Source organism: Hibiscus syriacus, unplaced genomic scaffold (assembly GCF_006381635.1).
Source record: "Hibiscus syriacus cultivar Baekdansim isolate YM2019G1 unplaced genomic scaffold, ASM638163v2 tig00110540_pilon, whole genome shotgun sequence".
NCBI classification, from domain to species: domain Eukaryota; kingdom Viridiplantae; phylum Streptophyta; class Magnoliopsida; order Malvales; family Malvaceae; genus Hibiscus; species Hibiscus syriacus.
This window is the reverse complement of record NW_024062772.1, coordinates 278802-297656: the sequence shown is the minus strand read 5'-3', so window position 1 is coordinate 297656 and position 18855 is coordinate 278802. Positions and strand designations below refer to the sequence as shown.

Here is an 18855-nt window from a genome sequence, read left to right as displayed (position 1 = left end):
AGAGAAAAATCAAAGCAAAAATCAAAGAAAAGCAAAGAGAAAGAAACAAAGTGAAAAGAAAAAAGAAGAGAAAGTGGACAAAGAGCACGTACAAAGTGTCTCTCAACTCAAATGGCACATCAAGTTTCAAACTATGAGATTGATCCAGAATTAGTTCACCAGAAGATCATAGAACATCAAGAGAAAGACATGTGAGTAGATTCAAATTGAGCAAAACAAGATCGAAGGCATCAGAGTTAATTGATCCTTGGTTCAAATACCCTTAAAACACATGTTTGGGCCTTTTATCCCTTTCTTTCATAACCCTGAACCATGACCTACATTACGTGCCTTACAAGTCCCTTCTAATCATACATGGATTTCTAAGCGGAAGAGACTATCCTCATATTTCATCCCGCCTATCAGGATTAATATTTTACTTATAAAGATTTTCTAAAATCTTTAATGCATGATAGAGAAAAATAACAAAGGGGGTTAAAGACGTAAAATTCTGAGTAACGTCTTGAAACCAAAGGAGGATTCGAGTTGAAAACCTGAAAGGGCGGCTCGAATATGAAGATTATTACATAGGAGACGATTGCTCAAATCCCTTGATGAGGCATCACACAACATGAATGAGAACATGAGAGTTGGGAGTCAGAGAACACTTCCAATAACTGAGTACAGAAGCTACTCCATCAGATCAGAGAACATCAAATAAATGAGAACACTATACTTTTGACCAAAAATAACCACTTGAGACTTTTTATCCTTCCTTACTTAACCATCTCTCAAAGATAGCATTGATCTTGACACTTGTCAAATAGCTATAATTTATTGAAGGATTAAAAGAGTAATTAATTCTTTGATATCCAATGAACTCTTGTTTTATGATTTGTCAATTGTGAAACCTTAAAAGGGGCAATATTTTCAAAACTTTTGATTAAACATTTTTCAAAACTATTGATATTTTCAGACTTTTGAAAATAAAAGAAGAAGAAAAACATCTTCAAACAAGATAATCTCTCTGGAGGCGTATCTTGGAATTCAAAAAATATCTATCTGAAGCTCAAGATCGAAGCTGGGGCAAGAGAAGCTAAATTTTAGGGCAAAATTTGATGGAATAAACAAATGGTCTCAGGTCAAGGTTTGTAAGAGTACACATTGGTGGAAATACGGACAAGTTGAATCAATGATAGAGTGAAGACTGCTCTCGCGATCATTCTCCTTCTAGATCGAGAAAAGTATACACATACATACATACATACACATACATACATGATACATAAAATTTGTATCAAACATTTATCATCATGTGTATTAAAGACATTTTTCTCCTCACTTGAGGAAAAATTCAAAAAAAAAATCAAATAAATTTCATATTGACATCTATCATAAACATCCAAGATAGTTAGTCAAAAATGCATCATTCTGATCTTTTCAGGAAATAAGAGCTCGGAAATAACCAGATGTTTTCAACTTGAAAGAACAATGCAATCCACATATTTGGTTTCCTGAAGTCAACAATCAGATCTTCTGAAGACGTTTCCTCAACATGCAGGAATCAATAGACAGACTATGAGCTCTTGAGATTATCTTATTAAAAAAAACGAAGTGTCGTCTCACTAGAGACAGTTTTCTTAAAAACAAATTTTGTCTCGCTTGAGACAACTTTCTCTTTAAAACAAATTATGTCTCGCTTGAGACATTTTTCCACAAACTTTGAGATTTTTCTAAAAACAAATTTTGTCTCGCTTAAGGCAATTTATTTCAAAACAAATTTCGTCTCATTTGAGACATTTTTTCCTTTGAGATCCAAATTTTGAATTTGTTTCACATTAAACAAAGTTGATCTCATTTGAGATCGTATCTATTTCAAAACAAAATTTTTGTCTCACTTGAGATCGTTTTCACAAACTGTCTCACTTGAGATCGTTTTCTCAAAAACAAACTTTGTCTCATTTGAGACTATATCTTAAAGCAAATTTCGTCTCGCTTGAGACATCATTTTCTCTCATAATACAAATTTCAAGGTTGTTGTACTTCAAGCAAAATTAATATCACTTGAGATTTTCAAAGCTGATTTGTCTCGCACGAGACAGTTTCCCCTTTTAACAAATCCTGAAATTGTTTCATTTGAAACAAAATAAACACTTTTGAAAACACCCTTGAGATTATTTCCACATAAACAAAATTGACAATATTTGAATCTTCTAAAACAAAGTTTTGTCTCTCTTGAGACAGTTTCTCTTGAAAAAAAATCTTTGAGTTAGTTCCTTTTAAATAAAATCTTGGAGTTTGTTCCTTTTGAATAAATATCTTTGAGTTGTTTCTTTTGAAAAATCTTTGAGTCTATTTATTTTGAAACAAAGTTTTGTCTCTCTTGAGATAGTTTTCCTTTAAACAATCTTTGAGTCTGAAACAAAGTTTTGTCTCTCTTTAGACAATTTTGTGAAAAAATCTTTGAGATTGTTTCTTTCGGAAAAAAATCTTTGAGTTTGTTTCTTTGGAAACAAAATTTTGTCTCTCTTAAGATAGTTTCTTTTGAAACAAAAATCTTTGAGTCTGTTTCTTTGGAAACAAAATTTTGTCTCTCTTAAGATAATTTCTTTTGAAAAAATCTTTGAATCTGTTTTTCTTAAAATAAATTTTGTATCTCTTGAGACAGTTTCTCTTGAAGTAAATCTTTGAATATGTTCATTTAGAAAATCTTTGAGTTTGTTTCTTTGGGAACAAAATTCACCATCTTTGAGTCTGTTTCCTTTGAAACAAAACAAACATCTTTGAGATCATTTCCCTTTAAACGAATTTTGTCTCATTCGAGACAGTTTTCCTTTAAACAATCTTTGAGTCATTTCCTTTGAAACAAAATTTTGTCTCTTTTGAGACAGTTGCTTTTGAAACATAACATCTTTGGGTTTGTTTCTTTTGAAACAAATCTTTAATTTGGTTTCTCTTGAAACCATAACTCCTTTAGATGACCAGATCTCCTCATCACGTATGAGCCGTGTCATTCCCCAGACCAGATCTCCTCATCACGTAGGAGCCGTGTCAACCATAGATAACCAGCCGTCCTCATCACGTAGGAACCGTGTTATCACCTTTAGATGGCCAGCCGTCCTCATCATGTAGGAACCGTGTCATCCCCAGACCAGATCTCTTCATCACGTATGAGCCGTGTCACCCTTAGATGACCAGACCTCTTCATTGCGTATGAGTCGTGTCATTTCCCGACCAGATCTCTTCATCACGTATGAGCCGTGTCACCCTTAGATGACCAGACCTCTTCATTGCGTATGAGCAGTGTCGTCCCCACCAACGGAACTATCCATTTTTTTTCAGACCAAAAAGAGGAGAACCAGACAAAAACGTGTTTTCTTGGCGTCTTTGCCCTATTCTTGTTAACACAAGAATGTGCAAAGAGGGGCAGCTGTAGACACCCGTTTTTGTCCGGGTTTTTTTATCGTTATTTTATTATTATTATTATTATTATCGTTATCTTATTATTGTATTATTATTTATTATTACATATTTTTTTGCAGGCCAAAGCCCAATACAACAAGGCCCAACCAAGGCCCAAACCCGAGCCCATCATATGATAACCCAACAAAATTAGGGTTTCAAAACCCGAAATCATCATCAGCCGCCGCCGCTCAAGCCAAGTGGCACTTCCCACCGCCGTCGTCACTGCTGCCGGTCCATCTCGTCGTCGCCGTCATCATTAACAGAGGCCGAACAGTGATAGAAACAGTAAAAAAAAAACAATCAACAGAAACCAAATCAATATCAACTTATCATATACAGTAGCCTAGAATCAAAACCCTAAAAAAAATATACCTAAATCCCGATAAATCGGGAAATTTGTCCCTACCAAGATCAGAGACCCTTACCCCTACGCTAGCATCATCATCATCTCACCAAACGAAGCAAAATCATCCATAAATCAAGCAAAGATATCAGAGGAAAAGGGGGGGGTCATTCGGGTTGTAAAAAAAAAACGGAGAGAGGTGGGATTCGGTTTTCAGAAAAAAATTCCATTCGATTTTAAAAAAAAAAAGAGAAAGAAAGAAAACTAAGAGAGAAAGAAAAGGGCGAAGCCCTTACCTCGGTTCAAGGTCATTCCAGTGGCTGCCGGAGTCGAAGAAACCGTAGGTTCCGTTGTAGATCTACGGAGTTTGAGCCGTTTTCAGGCCAAACGGATCTCCGATCCATGCTCAGGGCGAAAGGGTGCTTCGAATGATGCCTTCCTCTCTCCTCTCCGACGCCGGTGAACGGCGGTGGCCGCCGACGAGAGGCGGCCGGCACGGTGAAGACTCCACCGGTTTCTGGATCTCATCTCTCTCAGTCTCTCTCTTACTCTCTCTCTTCTCTAGGGGAAAATGAAACAGATGACCGGTTTTGGGAGTTATTTGGGCTATTTATAGCTTTTGCAAAACGGCGTCGTTTTGAGGGGACGAGTTCTGTAATTTCACGCATGGGGTAACTACACTTTAGGTCCCTTCTCCTTTGTAATGCTTTATTTAAGTCATTTAATGAAATTATTATTGTTTTATTTCGAGCCTTTTAGTTTTTAATGATTGCATTTCAGTCATTAATTTGTATATTATGTTTACTGATATTATAATTTGGTTGTAATATTTATATTTATTTCGTTTTAGTCACTGTTTCAGTTTATTGTGCATTTTCCTTTGATATTCGGATTTGGTCATGAAATTTGCAAATGTTATATATTAGTCACTGTTCATATTTTATATCATATTTGTCTATATTTGATTCTGGATTTAATATTTTCAAATATTTCAATTTAATCACTGATCCCATGCATTTTATTATCTTTACTGTTATTTGAATTTGGTCACCATATTCGTATATATTCTATTTTAGTCATTTGTTTGATGTTTGGTTTAATTACTTTGTGATCTTTTATGTTTCTGTTTATTTCATTTTAGTCCTTACTCTTTTATATTACTACTTTCGTGAATGTTGGAATCTGATCTCGTATTGTGTAATTATTTTATTTTAATCACTGAATATAACTTTATTTTTTTTTTTTAATTTTTGGCTTCAAGTTCTAATTGCTTTTATTTTAGTCATTTTCTGTTTTTTAATATATTTGGTTTAATGTCTATTTTATTTTCTTTTGTTTTGGGCATCTATGTTTCCTTGTTTATATTTTAGTCCTACTAATGTATATTATGTCATTTTTGTGGATACTTGACTTTGGTCCCAATGTTTGTAATAGTTTCATTTTAGTCATTGATTTATATGTTAGGTATTTTTGTTAATGTTCGAATTTATCCCTGACATTTGTGAATATTTTATTTTATTCATTTATGTATGATTTTATTGTACTTGTTATTCGATTATTTGTATTATGTAAATAATGTTTTTTAGTAATGTGAATATTTTATTTTTGTATTTCCAATTACATTTATTTTCATTATATTTTTATCTATGTATGAAATATTCGATTATATTTTCAAGAACACGTATGCGTAGAATGGGCGTGGAAAGTACCACTTGGTCGAAGTGGTACGATCCGATACGGCATTTTAACGACATAGGAACTTGCAACAAGTCGAGTATATTTTACTGATTAATTTATTTTAATAATGCAATGTGTGTTTTTTAATTCAGTATTTATTTCATTTTTATTTGGATGCAAACGTTAATTTCATTTATATTCGATTGGCATATTTATCAATGAGGGAATATTCTTTCATTAACTAGAAATAGTCGAGTTAGCTTTCCTGATGGAGGATTACTAATTTCGATATTTCTTTTCGAGTTAAAGAATTTTCTGTAATTAATTTATTCGAAGCAAATTGATTAAATTTCAATAAAAGGATCACATCTTAATTTTATATTCGATTTGTAATTTCCACCATTTTACGACAACATGTAAGCGACACAGTACCAGTTTTTGGGCGTTGTGGGGTGCTAATCCTTCCCCACGCGTAACCGACTCCCGAACCCATCAAATCGAACATTTGGTAAACGCAGACCATTTTTGTCTTTAAAAATGATTTTTTTTAAATTGTTTTAAAAGACGTTTTTAGGTATTCGACCTACCTAACCTAAAGGTCGATGGCGACTCTATTCAATTTATTCCAAATTAATTCCAAATTCCCCAATTTTTCCAAATTAAAGTCATAATCGTTTTTTAAAATAATATTTAATTGTTCCACCTAAAAATGGTTATGACACAATGTTTATAGGGATCACCAGTTGCTTTCTTCTACCTTAAATCTTCGTGTAGTAGAATGCAATTTTTTATTCTGTTTGTTACTCTGGCTTTTTAATAATAAACTTCAACTCGACTAGATTCGATTACGAGTAACTCGTTAATTTTTTATATAATTTTTTAATAATTACTTTGAAAAATTATTTCATTCAAAAAAATTTACTAATATACTAATAGATAATAAAAAATTATAAATTGATAATCTATTAATTTTCTAATAAACAAAAAAAGATTTAAATTATTGATTAATATTTTATTATATCCAAAAATCAAACCGTGTTTATTATTAATGCATTTGTGGATTGTTACTTTAGAATTTAGACTTGAAATTGCTTCATACAATTTTTTTTTTGATAATTTTTTATTAAATTTACCAATTTATGTTTATATTAAGCTCTATATAGTATTAATAGATTTTACCTATACTTAAGAAAATAAGGTAAAATTTTCGACGAGCTTAACGAGCTACGAGGTGAGTAACAAGCTTAACGAGCAACAAATTTTTTCATCTAGCACAAGTTGAACAACAATTTTTTTTTTAACGAGCACGAGTCAAATCGATAAACAGTGCCCAAATTCGATTGAACAAAAATTCTAGTCCAGTCTAATCTATAACCATCCTTAAGTTCGAATCTTTTTATTGTAAATGATAATATGCTTGAGCATTACCTTGATGCTTCCATAGTGTCAAATGGACTCTCTAGGGCATTTTCTACTGGAGCATGGTCCCATCATTACAAAAAAAGTGGAGAGGATTTCAGGTGTAGTGGCAAATCTTGGACGAGCAAATCCATTGCAGACAATGGTTGATTTGAGGAAAACACGTCAACAAGTTTCATACACAAGAATAATTCTACGAAATTTAATTTGTTTCTGTTCTGTAGTTTCTTGTTGTTCTCGTCTTTTCTCGTAATGATTCGTATCTTGCAGGTGGAAATTAAAAGAGACGAGCCTAAAGGAGAGTTGCACATCTTTACTGACGCTGGCAGGATTATGCGGCCTCTTTTAGTTGTCGAGAATCTATTCAAACTAAAAGCATTTAAGGGGAAGGAAATTACACCTTCCAGTCCCTATTAGACAAGGGGATAGTTGAGCTTATTGCAACTGAAGAAGGGGAGGATTGTCGTACATCATGGAGTATCAAGTACCTCTTAACAGAGGTTGAGGGGAAGCGGCCTGTTAAGTATACGCATTGCGAGCTCGACATGTCGTTTCTTTTGGGTTTAAGCTGCGGGATCTTTCCGTTTGCAAATCATGATCATGCAAGAAGAGTTCTCTACCAGGCACAAAAACATTCTCAACAGGCCATTGGGTTTTCTACAACAAACCCGAACATCAGGGTGGACACTTTGTCGCACCAAATGTATCATCCCCAAAGGCCACTTTTTCACACAATGACGGCTGATTGTCTTGGGAAATCAGGATATCCTCTGGGTAAGAAAAGAATGCAACCAATGCCAGAATTGTACAATGGCCAGAATGCTATTGTAGCAGTCAATGTTCATCTCGGTTTCAGCCAAGAGGATTCCTTTGTAATGAACCGAGCCTCTATAGAGCGTGGGATGTTCCGCACCGAACATGTAAGAAGTTACGAGGCAGAAGTTGATAACAAGGAAAATCAGGAGAAGAAGCGGAAGCCTGAAGATGTCATAAATTTTGGGAAAATAGAAAGTTAGGTTGGACGCGTGGACAACCTTGATGATGATGGTCTTCCCTATATCGGTGCAAGCCTGCAGTCTGGTGACAATTGTCATTGGGAGGTCTGCAGAATCTGGTGCTGATTACGGTGTAAAGCTGAAGCACACTGAAAGAGGCATGGTTCAGAAAGTTGTGTTATCTTCAAATGATGAGGAGAGAAATTTTGCTGTTGTGTCTCTCAGACAGGTAATATTGATCTTCACAGAAACAGAATGTCCGAGTTCATGGACGCATTACTTGGTTGTGTGAATGGAAGAAACGTGGTAATGTTAGTATATTTGTTCTGCAAGATAGCACCTATTGCTTTTAATCAGTTGCATTTCTTATAAAATTTTCAGGTTCGTTCACCATTTCTCGGAGACAAGTTCTCGAGCATGCATGGGCAAAAGGGTGTGCCTGGCTTTCTGGAGTCCCAGGAGAACTTTCCTTTCACGACTCAGGGAATAGTTCCCGACATCGTAATTAATCCGCATGCATTTCCTTCGAGACAAACTCCAGGTCAACTTTGGAAGCTGCTCTGGAAAGGGGATTGCCGTGGTGGATCAAAGAAATATCCTTGAAGCTTGGTTTTCTGTGGACATATTCGAGTTGTTCCCGTCGTCAATTATGATGGCTGTCTCATCTACTTTGGTGAGTATCTGTCACGGGGCAGGATTTTCAAGATGGGTGGTCGAACAGGTGAGATGGTTCGTTCACTCATATTTATGGGACCAATATTCTACCAGCGTCTTATCCACATGGCTGAAGACAAAGTAAAATTTCGCTACACTGGACCTGTGCACCCGCTCACGAGGAAGCCAGTTGCTGACCGGAAACGTTTTGGTGGGATCAAATTTGGTGAGATGGAACGTGACTGCCTCATTGCTCATGGTGCATCGGCCAACTTGAACGAGCGGCTCTTCACGCTTAGTGATTCCTCACAGATGCATGTTTGTCAGAGTTGCAAAAACGTCGCAAACGTTATCGAACGGACTGCAGCTGCTGGCCGAAAGATTAGGGGACCGTATTGCCGGGTTTGCCAGTCCGCAGACGACGTTATCAGGGTTAGTGTTCCTTATGGTGCCAAGTTATTGTCCCAGGAATTCTTCAGCATGGGGATTAGTCTAAAATTCGAAACTCAACTTTGTTATATCATATGGATTTGTTCATCCTTTTGCTGCTAAACTTTATGGATGGTTTTTAACTTAATGTTCTTAGCAACTAACCCCATCAACTAGAACAAGTATGACCATCACTCAACTCCTCAACCGGAACTGCATACGGCGAATTCCAATCTGCATCGAAGATATCTCGAAGCTGAGAAACGATGGCCGGATTATACGTCCCGAAACTAACACCGGCCGTCGTATAGAAATAATCCCATATGAGATTGCTGGTGCCAATGTGAGCACGTACGTCGCTGACCGCATACTTACCATGGTTGACTCTGGTGAAAGCCGGATATTTCCGGTCGGCTTACCGTCTCGAACGGCCGGTCCGGTCGAATTGTAACCCGGCACCTTGTAATACTTGATCTGGACTTTACCCGAACACTTGTTGAACGTTGACGAAGAGCAAAGGACATTGGAGTAAAGAAGTGACTTCAAGTAGAGATCAGTGTTGTTTATAAAATGTGACCAGTAGGCTACAAGTATCTTCACTTTAGCATGCTTGGAGAACACAATCTGCCATTGTTGAAAACATCATAAGAAGCTGAAAGTACTTGTGTTTTTAAGTAGGAAAAATGGTGTCGGAATGTACCTCGGAGATGGCGGTCGAAAGAGATGACCAATAAACTGTTTGATTCATGTATTGGGATTGACCAAGCCAGTCCATTGTACTGATCCTTACGGTCCCTCCGTCTCCAACCGATTTAATCGTGTCGAGCCATCCTTGTTCATCGGGCTGGAACCTGCCGAACGACAACTCTGGTGGAGCGAAAGACAGATAGCTCGATTGAGGCACCAGACTTCTATAATCATATCCGGGAGCATCGATGATCAACTTCAATATTTTAGGGTCCGACAACGTCGGATACCCTGCGACATACGGAATCTCCACGAAACGAGGAAGTTGCAGCCTGAGATTAATAAACAACATGTAAAGGTATTAACAATCAAAGCACTGCAAGTTCCGAAAACAAGACCATTATAACATACGTGCATCTCAAGTCGGATTCAATGAAATGTGACCAGCAGGGGACTTTTCTCTGAATCTGCCATTGTTGGTCCGAGATCGTCGTCGTGTAAATCGATTCATCGAGATGTGCAAGCCTCCATAGATTCTGAAAGTAGACACCGACCTTCCTCGCTACTTTCGGACAACCGACAAGATAAATCCCAACTTCCTTCACCTGTGACCATAACCAGGACATGTTATTGCAGGGTTCAACCATAATCAGGACATCCTGAACTCGAACCATATGATCCATCGTGTACCTGAGTAAGAGATTTCCAGTCGTTGTTCGCGGATCCGATATATAAGTCTCGATTATCCGAGACCCAAACTTTGGCATGGACAATGCCTGAACCCCACCATTTTTCAAGTAATAAAGTCACACTCTGAACATTTGGTCTCCCTGAAGCAAGGCTGGAGGGCTCTTTGGTGTAGTCTGGATACACTCCGGAGTGCTGTAGTAACCTAAGCAAAAGAAGTAACTTATTTCTCAAGGAATCAAATCATTTACATGTATCTATTAGGAAACAAAATTTGATTCGAAAAATGACTCGACTCAACTAAGAAAAATTAAATTAAGTTTGAATGATAAAATATAACTCGTTAATTCAATTAACTTGAATCAACTCGACTAACTCGAATACTTATCTCCAATTTCAGGGACGAAGTCAAAATAAAATATTTTAATGGGCAAGGTACCTAAGTTCAAAATAATAAAGACTTGTTATGTATTTAATCTAAAAATTAGAGGAAAACAAAAGTCTAATTTAATTTAATTTAAATTGATAAGGACCTAAAATACAATTAAAATAAAAATTTTAAAAGCGCTCTATAAATCTGTCCTGCCCAATTCTACCCGATTTAAATTTTATTAATTCGACACAATTTTTTTAAAATAAAATCTAGGGTAAAGTAGCATTTAATACTTAACCTATTAATTTTAATTTATTTTAATATTTTAAATATATTGACATCTCAATTTTTTTTAAATTAATTTAAATTTCAAAAATTCGATTCGTCTCGAATCTTCGTTGGACTCGATCGTATACTCAATTCTATATTATCTATTGATTTTGCAGATGAAAGATAACCTGATATCGACGTCTCGATCGGCGGCGTTCTCGAGGGCAGTATAAACATCAAAACCTTGATCGGCGCCGAACCGGCGCATATCGGCATTTGAGTATCCATAATCACCCGAACGAGAATCCTCCGGATTCGCTTTCAATTGCCAGTACTGAGCAATTATGTCCAGATTCTCCGTTGAGTTGTAAGCCAACCACTTGAACACATCGCCTATAAACCCAGAAACCAAAACCAAAATTCAGATTTCAGTTTCAATCTGTGGCTCGAAGAATTGAAGCAGAAGAGAAGACGAGTTCAATTACCTGTAGAAAGAACACCGGGAACTCGACGGAGATCCGGCATATCCGTCGGGATTGATTGGACCAACCAAGCTTTACAGCGTGACTCGGTGAAACGCGGCTTAGTCAAGTTGACCATCAAAAATAACCAACACGATGCGAAGATGCTGTACCTAATCACCATTATCTGGGATCTCTTCCTTTTTCCTGGGTCTTTTTCCTTTACTGGTTGAATTTTGAACTGTTTGATTAGAATCTTAAGGCCGGTTATGGAAAAGTCAAGGGAAATATGAAGGAATCGTTCTTAATTATCTTTAGAGATTCTTTAATTATCTTTAGAGATTCTTTCTCCCGATCCAAACAGAATCCCGAGAGAAAATAATATAAATAATGAAAATCTATTTAATCATTTCTCAAGCTTGTAAATGAAACGTGGCTCGTTCGTGAACGTTTTATTATATGTTCGTTTATGTTCGTTCATTTATGTTTATTCATTTATGTTCATTTATGTTCGAACAGAGGACATATTTCGATTATATGTTCGTTCATTTATGTTCATTTATGTTCGAACAGATGACAAGTTGAATATGTTACGAAGATTATTGAAGTTACTTGTATTTCAAGAAGATTGTTTTGTTTAACAAATTAACTTTAAGACTTTATTATGTTCATATAGCTTATTTATGATTTATGTATGTTTTTGTCGTATTCGAACAAATTAACTCTAAAGTTGCAGATTATATTAATGAATTTTAAGTTATTATTCTTGTTGTTTATTCTTTTTTTTACATTCATTTGTTGTGTTTGAATAAGTTTGTTTTTTGTGTTCGTTTATGTTAGTTTATCGTGTTCTTTTATATTCATTTATTATGTTCGTTTTTGTTCGTTTACGTTCGTTTATGTTCGTCTATTATTTAAATGAACGAACATGAACAAACTATATTCCTTAATGAACGAACATGAACAAAAAAAAATTTAGTCGTTTATGTTCGTGACGAACATGAACATATCTCCATTCGTGTGCGTACTCATTCACATGCAACTTGATTTTTATTGTACTGGCTTGGGTGGATTAAAATGAAAAACTTGAAGAACACAACACAACCAAAACTGAAGCCAGGAAGAGACATTAACAAAAGCTTAGATTTTGCATGCAAATTTGTTGTCTTCAAAGAGAAGCATATATATATATATATATATATGTATATATATATGTATATATATGTATATATATATGTATATATGTCAATTTTGGGGAAATTTCCATGGATATTCTCACAAGAACAAAAGTTTCGTGGATATGGGTTTTTGATTTATTTAAAAATAAATGGGAATGGTATTCATATCCGTTGTAAAGGATTATTCTCTATTTTGAATCATTCAAGTGTTTAACGTTACTATTTTAAATGTCTAAAACATAACGACCATTAAAAAATTTCGTTAGGTGACACATGTCACTAATTGACGATCCAACGACACAACCACCCGAAGAACTCCTAATTGACGATTTAAACCCGATGAAAATAATATCAAGATCGTAAAGTTGAAGCTACTCGACGACTCCGACAGCAACTACGGTGGCATGGGCAAGGACGACTGATAATGGAGACAACAAGGACGACATCGTCGACGACGGTTGTAGCCAGCAGCGGAGGTTAGAGTTACATCAGTTCCAGGTTCTTGCCAATCCTTGTCTAGGAAATAGAATATCTCCTCTGTCTCGAAGAATAAACCATCGACTTGGAAATTCTTCGAATATTCTTCGAGATCGAGACGGCAGTAGCTGCATGCCAGTCTTACTGCTTTTGCTGTTCTTCTTGACCAACTTACCTTTCTTCGGGACTCCATCATTTAACTTCACTCGACTCATCTCTTCCTTGAGGTAGCGACAATCTTCGGCCGTGATCTTGGAAACGGAAGTACTACGATGATGATCGGAGTTACGTGGCTGAGCTCCGGCTGCAGCTCTGACTTGCTCGAAGAAGAGCACTTGAACTACGACTCGTAAAGGAAGTCTCTCGTTCTGTGCAGCATGCATAGATGCATCCATTGTGAGTTTCTTGACATCCATCAGCCCACACATTTTCTTTCTTTCAGCCTTGGTCAAGTTCGGATGCTCCTGCAAGCAAAATAAACCCGGTTTTACGCCGTCTGAATGACTTCATCGGAAAGGTTTCCGTTTCACATTATATAATAGTGACAGGCATTATGAAAAACCAGCAATGCATACCTTCAGGTAGATGTCAATGGCTTTATAGAGTCCATCATGAACTGGCCTAGCTAACTCAGAGATAGACCGAGACAAGTCGATGAAACTAGCTATGGAAAGGTTCGGGTCGTATGCGATTTTTTGAAGATAACCATCAATCAGTTTTCCGACGCACATCAAGGATCCATGCCCTAGAACCATCTCATTCTTTTCAAGCTCTACATCTCGACTATGTCTCTCATGTATCATATACTGGTTCATATAACGTAGTTTGGGGCGACCGGGCCGGGATAAATAAATCCTTGACAGAAGCCTCATGCAACTTTAAACTTATCCTCTTCACTAAATCGTCCTTTGCCGAATCATCCATCCCTGCCAGAACAGCAACTTTCAACAGCTTCAGCAAGAAACTACATGAACAACCCACACCATTATCCGAAGGCAATAAGAAGGCAATTGTTTCCACTAGTAACTTGTTCCTCAAGGAATGTGCATCGGAAACCAAGGCATCGACAGAATCCGGCAACCATCTGACAGCATAAGTCTTCAACGCCTCACCAATGACTGCACCATCCAATCTTCCCTTTGATTTCACAGCAGTCATGATTCGCTTGTAGAGATCAATCTCTAATTCGCATAAATCTTCAACCCACCAATCCTTCGGGACGGATTCGATCTTCTCTCGAAGTTTCATACCGTCATTGACTATTTTGTCCTGCACTGATAACTTCCGGTTATATGTGTAGGACCATGTGATGTTTGCCGGATCCACAAACGTTTTAGATGCGACGGAATCAATGCATCGTCCAACTATATTCAAGTTTTCAGACCACGGTAGAAGAGACTTGGCGGTTTTCAGAACAATAATCGAATCTTTCCAACTATGGAATATGCTAGAGTTGAGAAAGAGTTCAATTTTAAAAATTAGATTACCTCGATCAACATCCTCGGTCATCTCTAGATATTCGGCAGCACAACGAGCAGCCGCGACATTGTAAGCATTCAATGTAACAGTCATCCCATAACAGAATTTTGCACAAATTTCAAATGTGCTCGCCCCGCCAGGAAAATCAACCAAACTAATTTCGTCGCAGTTCTCTTCAGTGCTTTCAGCACTAGTTTTTGCATGCGGTTGCTCTTCGACAATAAAGGAAACTGCACGACACATAAAAAGTACAATTAAGCATCCCTGCACTGCAGCTCCAGAGACAAAGCATTATAGAACTTATCCATACACAGATGCTAAAAGACTCAGAACCTTGTGAAGAAGAAGCATGAAGATCGAAAGGGGATCGAGCATACCTTGTGAAGGTAAAATTTCAGCTCACCGACCTTAACTGTGACATCGGTTTCCAAATCAGACGTGACATGCCTGCATCAACGGATATTTTCTGTTTAGGCATACATACACAATATCTTGCCTTGATGAGGAAGACAACAACCTTGAAAGAATAAAAAAGAACAAAACAAGAGCCAATTTCGACTCATTGGCTCTACTGAAAGAACCAATGTTATTAATCACATGTCAAGTTACATTTGAGCACCGAAACAGTCTAAGCAATGTGTATGATCAACGGAAGAAAACCGATAAGTTCATCGATTTCGATTCCCATATTAGAACTCTCAAGTCTCTTTTCATTTTCCCAGTTCTAATTAATCATTGTCATCTGAAAAGTTGATATCTAAATGCAAATATATTCGGTTTCGCAACTGTTAATACACAGATTTTGAAGGTAAACCACTAATCAAGATGGAAAAAAGCATTTACAGGGGTCTTACAAGACCTGCTAGTTCCAATCAACAAATTGACACACCCAAGGCACTAAACCAGATCCCTCCTGCATACTCTTGTCCTTAGCAACACAATGATGAACTGATTCAATTATGAGAAGTTGCTATCAAGGGGAAGATACTTTTAAGGACATGTTATGGGGGTAAATCCAAGCTTGGTCCTCTTTGGGAGAATGACATTACTTAAGAATTTGGGACATTCCCACCATTTTTAACCGAAAATCGCTACTGTTGGTAATAAGTTTTATACCGCTCGAGGGAAATGAAGACACGTGAATACAATTCCGAAAGGATTATTCCTCTAATAATGATTTTTTCCACGAACCAAACCGAACAGCCCTTAAGGACATGTTAGGGGGTAAAGTCCAAGCTTGGTCCTCGTTGGGAGATGGGAACATGCAACTGTTTACAGGAAAAAAGAATTCTTACAACGATTAAAGGTCTGCTCACAATATGCCTTTTTTTTTTCTCAAAATTTGGAGACTTTGGACCACTAATGAAAAAGATGACAGGTTCAATAGCTGGACCACTTTCCAAAAACAAAAACCAAACAATAAAAAAGAATAGAAAGCAGTAATGAAAACACCATGTGGTTAATCTGTCACCAAGCCAAAAGGAAATCAATAGGAAGAGGAAAAATTAGTAAACTACTTGCTAATAAAGTACCCCATGGTATATGACAATGATTAACCAAGCCCCTTTCGATGAAGCAAAGATAAATTTCTATGAAGCAACAGCTGATATTGCTAGAGCTAATGGATATGAACAAAATCAAAACGAAGATTACAGTAAGCTATGGAACAACCATGAACAAAATTTGCAGTGCTCTGTTGAAGAAGAAAAGAATGCAAGTGAAACCCAGTTTACCTGATGCATTTGCCATCTACTTTGAAGGTATCGGGCTTCCAGCCGAGCTTCATAAACTTCATGTTTATCTCTTTTGCCGAAAGTAACTTGAAAGAGAAGAAACAACAGGGAAAAGAAAACCCTTCAAACAATCACAACAAACTCAGCTAAATTCTTCAAAGAAGAAAGCATGCAAGTCCTCATCCCATTTCCCAGTTCAATTGATCTTTTATTTTTTTAAAAATCAAATTAGCTAACTATTTAAGGGTTGTAAATCAAGCTACTGGCCGTTAATATTTAATGGAGAAGATAGTGTGATTGTTTAAAATTGATATAATTATACATTTAAACCTCAATATTTACACATTTTTTTAATTTAGTCTTCATTTTAATTTAATTAAATAACTTTAATATCCAATTAAATGGTGGCATGTAACACTACATGATTGAAGGATATATTTTAATTTTAATTTATTTAATCCAATTTAAACAAGTATTTTGGTCAGTATGTCAAGTTATTTATCTATGTTCACTCATATTCCATTAGGTTATGGGTTCTAGGCGTACTAGGAGAACATTTTTCCTTCCCCTAGAGTTTCCTTTCCCCTCTTAGGGGTATTCAAAAGGTTAATTCGACTACCGATCGAACCGAATTTTCATTAACCGAATTAATTGAATTTCTTTTTTTCCTTAATCGTTAATCGAACCGAATTTTTTTAAATATTAATCGAATTGAATAAAGTTCTGTTATTTCAATAGATTAACTGAATTAATCGAATTTTTTAAATTAAATTAATTTGAATATAATAGAAGTATTTTTTATTTGGGCTAAAACTAATAGCTTGAAATATGTATTTAATATATAAATATATAATATTTAATAATTTCGATTAATTCAATTAATTAACCGATTTCGAACCCAATTAACCATTAACCGAATATTGAGAAAATATTAATCCCGAACGAATTAATTCGGTGACCGACCGAATTAACCGAACTAATTCAATCACTTAATTCGATTAAAATCAGAAAATGAACACCCCTTTAGGATTTGTCAAAAAAATTCCAAGTTATTTTCTCTTTAATAATGTTGTGACATGTGTCACAATATTATTAAAAGAAAAATCTAACTTTTTTTCTTAGTTTATTTAATTTACCTTTCCTATTAAGTTTATGTTGATGAAATTTAAATTATGTAACACTTATATAATTTCATTTTTTCAAAAGGATTTTTTTATTTTTTTATTTAAACTTTTAACTTTATATTTCATTTCATTTAATTATCTAATTATAACTCTATACAAATTTTTAATCTTTAATCTTTATAAAATAACACGAACCGAGCGACTTCAGTGATAATGAAATTGTTGTTATTTCTTGAGGTCTCGGGTTCAATCACTAGGAATACCAGAGTGTAAACGTTCAATATCAAATGATTGATTTCTTTTAACATTATACTTATTTCAGATTAATGTAAAAATCTCTATAAAACAATAATAAGGACCAACTTTGAAATATCCTTAATCTTTTGGGTATCGGAATTCAGTTGAAGGTTACGCTGAGTTCGATAAATTTTCAAAATATGAATGTCAAAATATTTTAGGGGATGACAATTTTTTGTGTCTTCCATAGCCGGTAGTTCTTCCCTACGACAACTTAGTTTAAGGTTAAGGAACAGAATGAAATGAGCGTGATCGAAAATATTATAAAAAGCATAACATTTTCGGTTGGGCGCAACCTAAAATGTTAAGTTTTTAACATTTTCGGTTGAACCGAAAATATTATGCAGAATGTAACATTTTCGTTTGTCAACCGAATATGTTATAAGAAAGGATTTCAACCAAAAAATGTTCAGAAAAAATTAACATTTTAGTTTTCATCCAATCGAAAATTGTTATAAAAATTATAACATTTTCGGTCGTGTCTTTCCTCAACCTTAAATTAGATTGTCTTTCCTTAGACTCTCCCGAACATATGACATTATATATATATATTTTATGTTATATCAAATTATTAAAAGGGAATTAAAAAGAGATATTTTACTTCATTTTATTCTTTTCCATAGCTTTGTTGATGAAATTTTGAGAATGGACAGAAATTGAAGCTTTAAGCATCATTTTATTAAAAATTCCACAACGTTCAATGAGCATCGATGAGCACTACTAACGATAAACATCATTAATTTAATTTATAAAAATTTAAATTTTTAAAAGACTCAATGTATAATTATAAATTAGTTAAAAATTTAAAGATAAATTATTTAAAATAAAGGGTAAATTATACTTGTCGTAACGTCTTTTTTGACGAACGAATAGATTTTCAATGAAAACCTCAAATTTATGACTTACTTGGGAAAAATTCAATTTTTGTATTTATTTTAGTCATCATTTGTCACCCATTTTGTCTCGAGACTCTCATTGATTGATCGCCTCCTTGTCATCTTAATAACGACGGTTAAAGACGAATGATCGATTTATCATAAATCCATAATATATGTAGTTAAATCGTTAGTTTTGAAACATTAGTGGATAAAAGAAAATTTTACTCAAACATTAGTGACTCATTGACGT

At 35.3% G+C, this 18855-nt stretch overlaps 1 protein-coding gene and 2 pseudogenes across 1 annotated transcript; 1 reads left to right on the top strand and 2 right to left on the bottom strand.

Moving 5' to 3' along the window:
• Nucleotides 1–7135: 7135 nt before the first annotated feature.
• Nucleotides 7136–9094, top strand: LOC120130295 (annotated as a pseudogene).
• LOC120130309 (phospholipase D Z-like) lies at nt 9001–11753 on the bottom strand. Its single transcript, XM_039147562.1, is given in 7 exon segments — nt 9001–9366; nt 9369–9585; nt 9662–9980; nt 10060–10253; nt 10339–10540; nt 11167–11371; nt 11464–11753. Coding segments are annotated over 7 exon segments (1533 nt in total). The 5' UTR covers nt 11624–11753; the 3' UTR covers nt 9001–9130.
• A 1194-nt stretch (nt 11754–12947) lies between these two features.
• LOC120130289 lies at nt 12948–16368 on the bottom strand (annotated as a pseudogene).
• Nucleotides 16369–18855: the final 2487 nt, after the last annotated feature.